Source organism: Podarcis cretensis, assembly GCF_951804945.1.
Source record: "Podarcis cretensis genome assembly, chromosome: Z".
In the NCBI taxonomy this organism is placed as follows: Eukaryota; Metazoa; Chordata; class Lepidosauria; order Squamata; family Lacertidae; genus Podarcis; species Podarcis cretensis.
Window position 1 is genome coordinate 9,082,964 of NC_137184.1, and position 12,019 is coordinate 9,094,982.

General features: G+C 45.8%; 1 protein-coding gene across 14 annotated transcripts in view; it reads right to left on the reverse strand.

Annotated features, from left to right (window-relative positions):
* Positions 1–12,019, reverse strand: part of EHMT1 (euchromatic histone lysine methyltransferase 1) — a 139,184-nt gene that overhangs the window by 52,630 nt on the left and 74,535 nt on the right. For 13 of the 14 annotated variants that reach the window (XM_079961941.1, XM_079961933.1, XM_079961942.1 and 10 more), the window contains 5 exons: positions 7,990–8,143; positions 5,065–5,201; positions 3,713–3,895; positions 446–526; positions 65–211 (listed from right to left, as the gene is read on the reverse strand). In XM_079961941.1, coding sequence (XP_079818067.1) covers positions 65–211; positions 446–526; positions 3,713–3,895; positions 5,065–5,201; positions 7,990–8,143 — 702 coding nt within the window. The remainder of the gene's footprint in view (positions 1–64; positions 212–445; positions 527–3,712; positions 3,896–5,064; positions 5,202–7,989; positions 8,144–12,019) is intronic. The other variant, XM_079961934.1, reaches the window with a different exon arrangement.

Below are 12,019 nucleotides of genomic sequence, written 5' to 3' on the forward strand. Positions count from 1 at the left end.
AGCAGCAACAGCAACAGCAGCAGCAGCAACAACAACAGTAGCAAGCAGACTCCTGGTGCCTTGCCTTGCCTCCCGTGAAAGATGGCCCTGGATAGTCCCTGTTTGGACCAAGCCCCTGCTTCTGTCCTGCTTGCTCCAGCCTCGACCATGCCTGTCTGGACCACTCCCTTGTCTTGGCATCTGGCAAGCAAGGGCAGACCCCTGCTGAGGCCTAACAAGAAATCAATAAACTTTTATTGTAACATAGAACTGTTTAGAAGGTGAAAACATTGTTTGAAACCCATAAAAGCAGGCAGAGCAGCTGGGTAAAAAAAAAAAAAATGTTTGTTTTGTTTTTAAATGTTATTATCAAGAAGAATGCTGAGCCTTGCATGGGTGTTCCTCACCATGATTCTTGCTGCACACATAAACTGAGGTGGGAAGGCATACAGGAGGAACAGCTCACCAAGTCAGACTCGTCACCGTCTTCCTCATCTTCCCCGGAGTCTGCAGAGTCTTGCTCGTCATCCGACTCACCATGGACAATCTGTGGTGGCCAAAGGAAAGTGAGCAAGAAAGTAAATCGGATGAGAAAAGCTGTCGCCCACTTAAAGAACCAAGGCTGCTAGCTTATGCTAGGTCAGATTATTTGTTTTTACCTAGCACAGAATTGTCCACTTTTGACTCAGAAGCAACTTGCTGGGTGCAGCAAACCAACAGCTGCATCCAGTATTATGAAAAACACACCTTAATATAGATTTATCTTTTATGCGAAGTAAAATGTTTTATTTCTTAAAATGTGTTTTAGTACGTTTCAATAGGAATATGTTGTCATTTTATTAGTCTTAATTATTACTTTTATTAATCTCTACTTTTAAATAGTGAATAGAGTTGTTGTTTTTTAAGTTTATGTAAATTCTGTTAAGGGACGCAGGTGGCGCTGTGGGTTAAAGCCTCAGCGCCTAGGACTTGCCAATCGAAAGGTCGGCGGTTCGAATCCCTGCGGCGGGGTGCGCTCCCGCTGCTCGGTCCCAGCGCCTGCCAACCTAGCAGTTCGAAAGCACCTCCGGGTGCAAGTAGATAAATAGGGACCGTTTACCAGCGGGAAGGTAAACGGCGTTTCCGTGTGTGGCTCTGGCTCACCAGATGCAGCTTTGTCACGCTGGCCACGTGACCCGGAAGTGTCTCCGGACAGCGCTGGCCCCTGGCCTCTTGAGTGAGATGGGCGCACAACCCCAGAGTCTGTCAAGACTGGCCCGTACGGGCAGGGGTACCTTTACCTTTTTAAATTCTGTTACCTGGTTTAGATTTTGTAACCTTGCTTTGTTCTGCTTTGGTTGAAGGACTAATGCAATAGAAGTTACTTGTGTTTGTGCTTTAATCCTGCTCAGAGAAGACTCACTGAAATTCATGCATATGACTAACATAGATCCACTAAGGTCCACTGGGTCTTCGTAGACCTTAGTTGGCTACAACCCTAAATTGGGTGTTCTCCTTAAATTTGTACACACAAAGCAGGTTTCATGGTCCCTGGTTCTAGTTCCTAGGTTTTTGTTTTATTCGTTTTGTTCACCCTCCCTGTGGAATGCCCTCCCATCAGATATCAAGGAGATAAATTAACTACACTATAAAGAATTTTTAGAAGGCAGTCCTGCATCGTGAAGTTTTAAACGTTTGATGTTTTATTATGTATGTGCAGTATGTCGCCCAGAGTGGCTGGGGCAACCCAGCCAGATGAGTGGGCATAAATAATAAAATTATTAAATAATAATAATAGCAGCAGCACACAGCTTGGAACGCACCTTCAGGCTCGTGTGGCATGTGGCAGCCATGAATCATCTACACTGCAGTTCTAATTGAGGAACTGTTTTCCTCCCTTTATCTGTAGTTTACACCAGAAACCAAACCGCAGATACTCCCAAGGCAGAGATTCCATTCCAGGGAAGAAGCCAGAGCAACTCCTACACAGAAGCACCAAGCCTCAAGGCTCACGCCCGCTGGCAGAAGCTTATATCTAGGCAACAGGTCAGTATTGATGTGGTCTTGATGCTTAATTCCCATCAGCAAAATAAGCCTTGTTGCATTTTGCGGGCAGCTGTGTTTTTGCATTGTACGTTGGTCTTCAGAGATTAGATAGTGGAGCCAGAATAGCCCAGAGGCCAGAGCTGCCGCAGAATGCCACGGATCGGGTAGCAAGTTGTGCTCCTTACTGGGCACATCTGTCACACATGGGCAAATTTAACGATATTTGGAACTCCTTTTTATAAACACTGTATTAGGTTAAAAGTAGGTTAACTACAGTAACAAACTTGTAATGTTTATGAGCTCTGTTTTGGTTTGGTTTTGGTATTGTATGTGAGTATATGGGTGTCATTTTCCCACCCCACGCCCTCACAAAACCAGGGGAAGGAATCAGCACTGAGCCACTGAGCCTTCTGCCCCTTTCACCTCCATTGTAGATGTTGTGGTGCATGGAATGAATAGTCGTTTTGGGTGTTGCAGTGGTTAAGAATGAATGTTCCTTAGGGATGCTGTATTGGCTAGAGTGCTGGAATTTGATCTGGGTTGGCCAGGATTGAAATCCCCACTCAGGTGTGAAGCTCACGCAGCCTAATCTACCTCAAAGGGATGTTGTGAGGATAAAAAACAAGAAGGGTGAGAACAGTGTACACCATGTTTAGCTCCTTGGAGTGGAAAGGTGGGACATAAATGCAATAAATGAGTAAATAAATTTGGGTCCAACTGAACCAATAATCACCAATACATCTCTCTTTAGTGCTTTATGCTTCAAATTTTAAAAAGACCCAACTGAAGATGGCTAGGGGAGGAGAGAAAAATAGAGAGATCAAATCTGCCATAAACTTTTTACCTCCTGATTAAAAGAAGCCTTTTGTCAATTTATTGTACAGGTTTTCGCTGATTAAATCTGCATATGTTTGCATGCAAATTGGAAATTCTGAAATGTGGGGAGTGGAATCAAGCTTCTATTGAATTTTTTAAAAGATCATGCCCCCACATACTGCATTGGGAACTCTCAGAGAAGAATGGCTGCCTCCTGTATAAGGGCTTCTTTTTTTAAGGTGGAAGATTTCTGGCATTTTTTTAAAATTTCTTTAAAGCCACCCAGGGAAAACTTTTGCTTTCTCATTGAGGGACAGAATACATTTTGAAAATGAAGCAATGTGAAGATGGACAGCTGCCATCCACAATGATGATTTACAAATGTGCATTTGTTTTGGAAACGTTTAAGGGCTATTAGATTGGTTTTTGTCATTTATGTCCCCGTGAATCTCTAGGACTTTAAGCTAATCAGACTATGCAGAGAAGTTAGTGATGGCATGGAAGGGGGTGAGAAATGCAGCTTTCAAAGCTAATATAACTCTTTAATAAAACATTGTTTTTTCAATGTGGCAATTAAAAGGAGTATTTAAAAATAATGAGCCTGTGTTCCAATTTATCCAGAATTTTAAAAAAGAATGAACAAAATATTTTAACTGACCCATCAACCCAACTAACTGACATAATATTGCAGCTCCCATTTCCTCCTTGAAACATCTGGATATAACAACATCTGGAGAACACTCAGGCACCTAAGCCCTTGAAGGTGGTGGTGGAAAGCACCTTTGTGCTACACCACAAACTCTTGTTTCACCTTGTCGCTTCCTTTACTCCCACCAATACTGATCAAAGTTAAAAGTTGTCATCAAGCATCTCAAACAAGCATTCAAATCACCTTTCTGGCACGACTGCCATCAACAACTCCCTCCTTAGCCATTCTGTTCTCCTCTGCAGGGAAGGCAGCCTGCTGCTCAGTTCCACGTTCATTGTCTTCTTCCAGTTCATCTGAGTCCTCTTCTTCAGAATCCGCATCTAAGCTCTCCCCGTTCACATGATGGCTAGAATCACCCTTTTCAACCTGAATGCACCCATGTGGACAAACAGTTAAATCGAAAGGGAAGTGAACACATTTTTCAGGCCACATTCACTGGTGGGAACCTTCTGAGGGCCACGGTGAAGACGCAGTGCCTTCAAGCAGCAAAAGAGAATGCCACACCGCTGCACAAACCTCTCCATGCAGGAAGCAAGAGGTCTTACCACAGTTCAATCACACATTCCAGCCAGGCAAAAGTACTTGAGGAAGGCATGGAGCAGAGCTAGTGAGGACTGTGTCTTGCAGAGAGCCCTGAATCCCAGACAGAAAAGTCAGGAGGGCTCAATTTGGCCACCAGGGTCAAGGTTTCCCTCCCCTGCTACAAATATATACAGGTTCCACTTTGCATTAAACCAGGGACAAGGAGCCTGTAGTCCACCAGATGTTGTTTGGCTCCAATTCCCATCAAACAAGGAGCCAGCAAGGCATGATAGAAACTGGAGTCCAACCACACCTGGAGGACTAAAGGTTTCCCACTCCTTGTTTGCTTATTTCAGGCTGCAGTCCTGTAAACCAGGGGCAGGGAATGTCTGTAGGCCCCCATCACACCTCACCGTTGCCCATACTAACTGATGCTGGTGGGGAGTTGGAGCCTAATGACAAGCAGAGGGCCACAGATATCCCCCTACCCTGGTCTGTACTGAATAAATAAAGTTGGGATAGGGCCTATGCACACTGCCCTGAGCAAACTGAAGAAAGGGTAAGCTTAAAATGCAATAGCAAAGTAATTAAAAATGAAGAGGTCTACATCTAGGCTTACTGAATATATATAATCATTTTATGGGCTGACCATGGGTGCTCCCCTGTCTTCCTATTCTCCACAAATACCTGCAGGGGCTGTTAACCCTCGCAAACCACATGCAAGCTTCCCATTGGGGAATCACTGTGAGATGGAGGGATGCTGGCCTAGATGGGCCTTTGGTCCAATCCAGCAGAACCACTGGATTCTTAAGAAAGAAGAAGACCCAAAACCAGTCTGTCTCTTTTGTGATAAGTCACATTTCTTCTAAAACAAACAATTCCCTGGATCATACAGATACACTGCACAAAGAGAAGTTCCTTGCTGATCTGTTCCGCCATCTCTGGCTGCGAGAGTGGCTGACACCAGCTTCCATTCATCCACCAAGCACCTCGCTCTCTTCCACATCCCTCACCTTGCCACCTGAAGTGGAATGGGCAAGGCTCCTGAACATCTCAATCATAGTCCTCTGTTTCAAAACTTTGGTCTTTTTCTTGGGAACCAGGCTGTACGTTCCCATTCTTCGCTTCTTCTTCCTAGATACTGAAGCAGCTGGACAGGAGGGACACAAGAGAAAATAGAAAGTAGGGTGCAGAAACACAAGAAGGTATAAGGTATAAGGGTGGATCAGATGCAGCATCCAACAGCTAATTCAGTAAACAGTTAATTAAGTACAAAGGAACACACAATCAAACACCAAGTCCCATTTTCACTCCCCCTGTTTTAGTTATAAGTAGATGCAGAGCGCTTGGTGGAGCTGCACTGCTCACCTGGCCTCTGTCTGGTTGCACTGTAGCTGCTTACCAGGAGATTGGGGGGCAAGTGGGGAGGTCAGGAGCCCTGCATAGTTTCTTTGCATTATACTGATCTTGCCATTCCCCCTCTATAATTCTCAGAATCCCTTGGGAAGAGGAAAAGACTGTTCAACCACTCTGGGAATTGTAGCTCTGTGAGATGCAACAACTTTCAGCTCCTTTAAAAAAGCTACAGTTCCCAGGATTCTGTGGGGGAAGTAATGACTGCTTAAAGTGATCTCTCAGTGCTTTAAATGCACTCTTATGTAAATACGGCCTTGAGGACAAGCAAAGCAACTGACTAAAAGCTATTAAAAGGCAGCATCCAACTCATGCAAATCTGCATCATACAGTTGGCATCCATCTGTCTTGGGAGACAATGGAGGAGTGCACATTTAGGGGTGAGGACAAGCCTCTTCATGATAAAGATGAAGGCTGTGTCCAATGGCAGTTCCACTCCTCCCACACCAAAAAGTTTCCCCAATGAAGAATAGCAATTAGGCTGTGATGCAAAGAATTTGCTGCCTCCCCAAATCCAGAGATTCCCTGATGCAGCTCTCCTCTCAAGATTTTCAAAGCATAGATGGTGTTTCTTAAACTTGGATCACCAGTTGGACGACAACTCTCATCACTCCTGACCACTGGTCCTGCTGGCTAGTCTGAGAAACACTGGCATAGGGAATCTCTGGATTTAGGGAGGAGAAAGAGTGGGACAGCAGAAGTTGAAGTTAACGGTAGGTAAAGGTAAAGGACCCTTGGACGGTTGTCTAGTAGAATTTTGATGCAGGTGGTGCTGTGGGTTAAACCACTGAACCTAGGGCTTGCCGATCAGAAGGTCAGCAGTTCGAATCCCCGCAACAGGGTGAGCTCCCATTGCTCGGTCCCTGCTCCTGCCAACCTTGAAAGCACGAAGTCCAAGTAGATAAATAGGTACCGCTCCGGTGGGAAGGTAAACAGCGTTTCCATGCACTGCTCTGGTTCGCCAGAAGCAGCTTAGTCATGCTAGCCGCATGACCTGGAAGCTGAACGCCGGCTCCCTCAGCCAATAAAGTGAGATGAGCACCACAACCCCAGAGTCAGTCACGGCTGGACCTAACAGTCAGGGGTCTCTTTACCTTTACTTTTAAAGGTAAAGGACCCTTGGATGGTTGTATAGTAGAATTTGACTACGGAGCATGGAACTTATCTCTGCTTTCAGACCGAAGGAGCCAGCGTTTGTCCACAAACAGCTTTCCAGGTCATGTGGCCAGCATGACTAAACCGCTTCTGGTGCAACAGGAGGCCGCGGCGGAAGCCAGAGCACACAGAAATGTCATTTACCTTCTCACCGCAGTGGTACCTATTTATCTGCTCCTGCTGGTATGCTTTCAAACTGCTAGATTGGCAGAAGCTGGGACAAAGCAATGGGAGCTCACCCTGTCACACGGATTCGAACTGCCGACCTTACAATCAACAAGCCCAAGAGGCTCAGTGGTTTATAGACCACAGTGCCACTGAATTCCTTCCAAGAAGTTGGAGGAGAATGCCCCATGTACAAGAGGCAATTAAAGGTTCACAGTCCACATTAATGTGAGGTATGTATGGGCCCTTAGAATCCAAGGCCGTATCTGCATTTTAAAGCACTAATGTATAACTCAAACACTAATGGCTTCCCACTAAGAATCCTGGGAGCTTTAGTTTGTTAAGGGTTCTGAGAATTACTGGGGCACCTCTGCTCCTTGCATAGAGGGAAGGGAAAACTGATTGTCTCCTGGGGAAACACACATGTAAGAGTTGGTGGAGGAGTAAAAAGAAACAAGCATTAGGTAAGAGGATTAGATGTGCCTTGTTTTTCACCCCTCCTCCAATGCCAGCTGCTGAGAACTGCAAGTGTGAAGAGAGCATTGCTGCACTCGGTTCTGCTTGCAAGCTTCCCAAAGTTATCTGGCTGGCCACTGTTTGAAGAGGATGCTGGATTAAAGGGCTTCATCCAGCAGGTCTCTGCTTCTTTTCTTATGGCAGTTCTTATTTGTCAGGATCCTGGCTGGAGAGGGAAGGGTTTAAGCTTCCCCTTCTTGCATGCTATGGTTCATTTGAAAATACACAAGACACAAACACTGTTACATTTAAAAAACAACAGCAGACAAACCCCTGACCTTCTGTTTATTGGTGTGTTAAGCCAAATTTGTCCCTCATTTAAGCTTTAGGTGCATGGAACTTCAGCTCCACCTCCACAGTGTTCCAGCAATTTTCTCCTTAAATTGCAAGGGCTGATAATCCAATCAAAGGGGGCAGATGGCGGTAGTGGAAGTGGCCACAACAGTGTTCCCCCCCCCCCCCCGTTTTAGCAAATATAATGCTCTGTGCTAGATGTGGTGTGATTTTTAATTTTATTTTTATGGACACCCTGTGGACCACCTGGTGAAGCTCATGGGCCATTGGTAGTCTGCAGACCACAATTTGGGAAACCCTGGGTTACAGAAAAGGCCAGCAGACTCCCAACTTGAGCTTTTGCCTCCCACAAAATAAAATAGAAAGTGGGGGGGTATGCACTGTTAATTCTTTACCTGTCTGTGATTTTGATGCTGCCACATAGCTCTGGTTCTGAGGTAGAGATGAATGAAGGCCAGGAACAGGGGGCAAAGAGACGGGCTTCCCAAATTCCAAAAGTTCCCTTCTTCCATCTTCCTTGGGTGTTTCTTTGGGGTCTCTACTTGTGTGCTGGGAACAGAAATAAAAAAGAACCCTTTATATTTTTCTGGTGAACATCAACTAGCTTAAGAAAACATTACTTTAAAAAGGAAGGAAGGAAGGAAAGAAGTTTAATCCAATTTACTTCTTGTAAATATGTAAACCTGGCTCCCAAACCTTTCTCTTGCACAAAGAGAGATGGAATCCCCCCGTCCAAAGCAAAGAACTTGAGCACAGCCGATGAGTAAAGACACCTAAAGCCCACAACCTTTCTTTCAGCCACATAAGGTGCCCTTCTTTCTTTTTGTTTTCATTTTTTAAAAAATAAAAAAAAATGCATGAAGGATCAAAGTGAAATTACAGGAGGCAGTTAAGAGGCACTCATCTAAAGCAGCCATCAATAATGAAAAGTGCCTGTTGATGGTTCTATTGGCAGAGGTTTAGGTACTCAGAACATCTGCTTAATGGAACACACATGTACTGGGCTAGGAACAGACACACTTCAGACTCATTTTACTTAAAACACCCCTCCATTAGAAAATAGTCCGAGGCAGAGAATACTGGGACAAACATTTCTTACTGCACCATATGAATAGAGGTTATGACCCTGCACTGTGTTTTGATATTGAAGGGCGCAGGGCACAGGTGATCAGGCAGAATTTCCACTGCCAGCACAAGAGAATGCAAGTCCTGCTTGCGATCGTTCCGTCAGGGTGTGTGGTTGGCCACTGTTAAGAACAGGATGCTGGAATGGATGGGCCTCTGGACTGATGGATCAAGCAGCTACTCGTGGCTTGCACTGGAGCAGAATGTGGTAAGACAGGAGCAGCCAATGTGGTACTCTTCCAAATGTTGCTGGAAACTACAGTGGTACCTCTGGACACGATCGCTTCTGGTTGCGCATGCGTCAGGTTACGAGCTGCGCTAACCCGGAAGCAGTTGTTCCCAGTTGTGAGCTTTGCCCTGGGATGTGAGCGGAAATTGCGGGCACGCAGCGGCAGTCACGCTTTCACTAATAGCGCCTCATGTTAAGAACAGTTTCAGGATAAGAACGGACCTCTGGAATGAATTAAGTTCGTATCCAAAGGTGCCACTGTAGTTCCATCAGCCCCCAGCCAACAAGGCCAATGACAAAGGGATGGTGGAAACTGCAGCCCAGCAACATGTGGCATGCACTATGTTGGCTACTCCTGTGTTAAGGCTTCAAGAAGAGGGAATGGGCAATGCCAGCCTCTGAACATGGCAGGCAGGGGCTATGTTTGGATGCTCATATTTCAGGTTAATAAGATATGAACGGAACTAATGGTCTTGAACAGAGTTGCTCTGCTCCCCTACCCTTTGCATAAGAAAGTAAACATAATAGGAAGCCTTCAGCTAAGAACAGTTTCCTATTACGTCCAAGCCAGAAAACTATAGTTAATGGCTTCTGGGAGGTGAATGCACTATTTAAGCAATCTTAAGAACAGAAGAGGAGTCTGCTGGACCAATGCAGTCCATCGAGTCCAACACTGGGTTCTAAGAGTTGCCAACCAGATGCTTTGGGTTGCATCCAACTTCAGAGTACACTAACTGAAATTAATGCACCTAAGTTAGTCATGTCCATCCATTTAAATGGGTCCTATTCTTAGTACTGGAAATAACCCATGGGATACAAGGGGTAGCCTGGTTGCCACAGGAGAACCCTAAATGCATGCGGACAGAGTGTGTGGAATTCCATGAGGGCAGGTCAGTGGGCAGACAGAAGAGAGATTATCCTTCACTGCACCCGTGATGACAATCAGAGAAGCAGCCTTCTTCTCCACCTCTAGTATGTCTCTCCTCTGCTAGCCCCCCAAAAGGCAAGCAAACTAGGTCTCACATGAGTCTCAAAAAAGTCTCACATTAATTTATAATGGCATAAGGTTTTATAGAGTACACCTCATCAGATCAAATAAGTGTCCTGAGTTTCAAGGATGTACACATATTGGGGTGCCTGGGGAGGGGCATGCAGTCAGAATCATCAATTGTGAGACCAGGAAATGAAACCAGAAAAGTACAGGCAGTGATAAGTATCTTATTAAGAGCAGCCGTTCACATGAAAGAATGATAGTGGATCGTAGGTAAACCAACAAACAAAGAGAGAGTGATAAAAACCCATTGTATTAATTCAATCAAGTTAAGAGTACAGTGGTGCCCCGCAAGACGAATGCCTCGCAAGACGGAAGCTAGACGAAAGGGTTTTCCGTTTTGGAGGCGCTTCGCAAAACGAATTTCCCTATGGGCTTGCTTCGCAAGACGAAATGTCTTGCGAGTTCCTGCGGGGTTTTTTCCCCTTTTCCCCCCCTTTTCCTAAGCTGCTAAGCCGATTATCAGCTGATCCGCTGATAAGCCGCTTAACAGCTGATCGCTAAAAGCCGCTAAACCGCTAATAGCGCTAATCCGCTAAGCTGTCAATGGGCTTGCTTCGCAAGACGAAAAAACCGCTATACGAAGAGCCTCACGGAACGGATTAATTTCGTCTTGCGAGGCACCACTATATTGAAATTAACATACCTCAGTCATGTCTGTTAATTTCAGTGGGTCTACTCTGAGTAGAACTAAAGTGGAATACAACTCCTAGGCATCTTATAGGACTCTGGTGTTGTTGTGCAACTGAAGTTTTCTGCTGCTGTTGCTCCTGGTGGAGTACAGGATCAGGTTTAAGGTGCTAGTTTTAACCTTTAAAACCCTATACGGCCTAGGACCCTCGTACCTACGGGACCGCCTCTCCTGGTATGTCCCAAGGAGGAGGACCTTACGGTCTTCAAACAAAAACATCTTGGAGGTCCCAGGCCACAGAGAGGTTAGGCTGGCCTCAACCAGAGCCAGGGCTTTTTCGGCTGTGATCCCGATCTGGTGGAACGCTCTGTCACAAGAGACTAGGGCCCTGCGGGACTTGACATCTTTCCGCAGGGCCTGCAAGACAGAGCTGTTCACCAGGCCTTTGGCCAAGGCACAGTCTGACCCCCCTCCTTTGGTAATCCTCACAGAACTCTAGCCCAATGGTTGCCATTAATTTGATTTTGAACTGATTTTAAAATGAATTGATTTTAGAATGCTGTGCTACTTTTATTGTTGTTAGCCGCTCTGAGCCCGGCTTCGGCTGGGGAGGATGGGATATAAATAAAAAATTATATTATTATTATTCCGCCGGGCACTGCCACCTTCACCCAACTGGGAGGTAGGCAGCAGGAGACAGGCTTGTGGGGTGCCCTCAGCCCACCTCCAGGTACGGCAAGACCAGCTTGCCAGGCCATTGAGACAGAGCAGCTGCCCGGCAAGGGCCTGCTTCTACACTGGCAGGCAAGCAGCACTCCTGGGCACTACACGCGAGCAGGATCTCAGCGGCCTTCACGACCGGGGGCAAGCGTTGGGGAATAGGGCAGCGTTGAAAGGAGGCCCCCACACAGCTGCAGCCTCTGAGCAACATTTAGAGGGGGCTGGAGAGGCCTTCCCTCCTTTTCCCGCTTCATGCCAGCTGCTTGCGGGGGATCAGGGCCCCCCCCCCGGACCGTGGGGCAGAGCCCTCCCATGTGAGGGCAGAGGGGAGAAGTCTAACCCAACCCCACTCCCCAATATTGCCTCCACCCCCAAACTCTCTCTCACATGGCTGAGCCCCACAAGCCTGCTGTTGTTGCTTCTGCAGTTTGGACCATCCTTGGGTTTGAATTTTATGTCTATTTTTTATTATTTTCCTTTGATCTTTAACATTAATTTGACCTTATAATTCTCTGTTTTAAATTTTCTTTAACTTTCGATTTTTGACATCGATTGGACCCTACAGTTCGATTTCATTCAGATATATATTATTTTTATATACAAACACACACCCTTCCCTCTACCCGCTTTTTTCTTTTTCTTTATTCTCCACATATATACACATATATA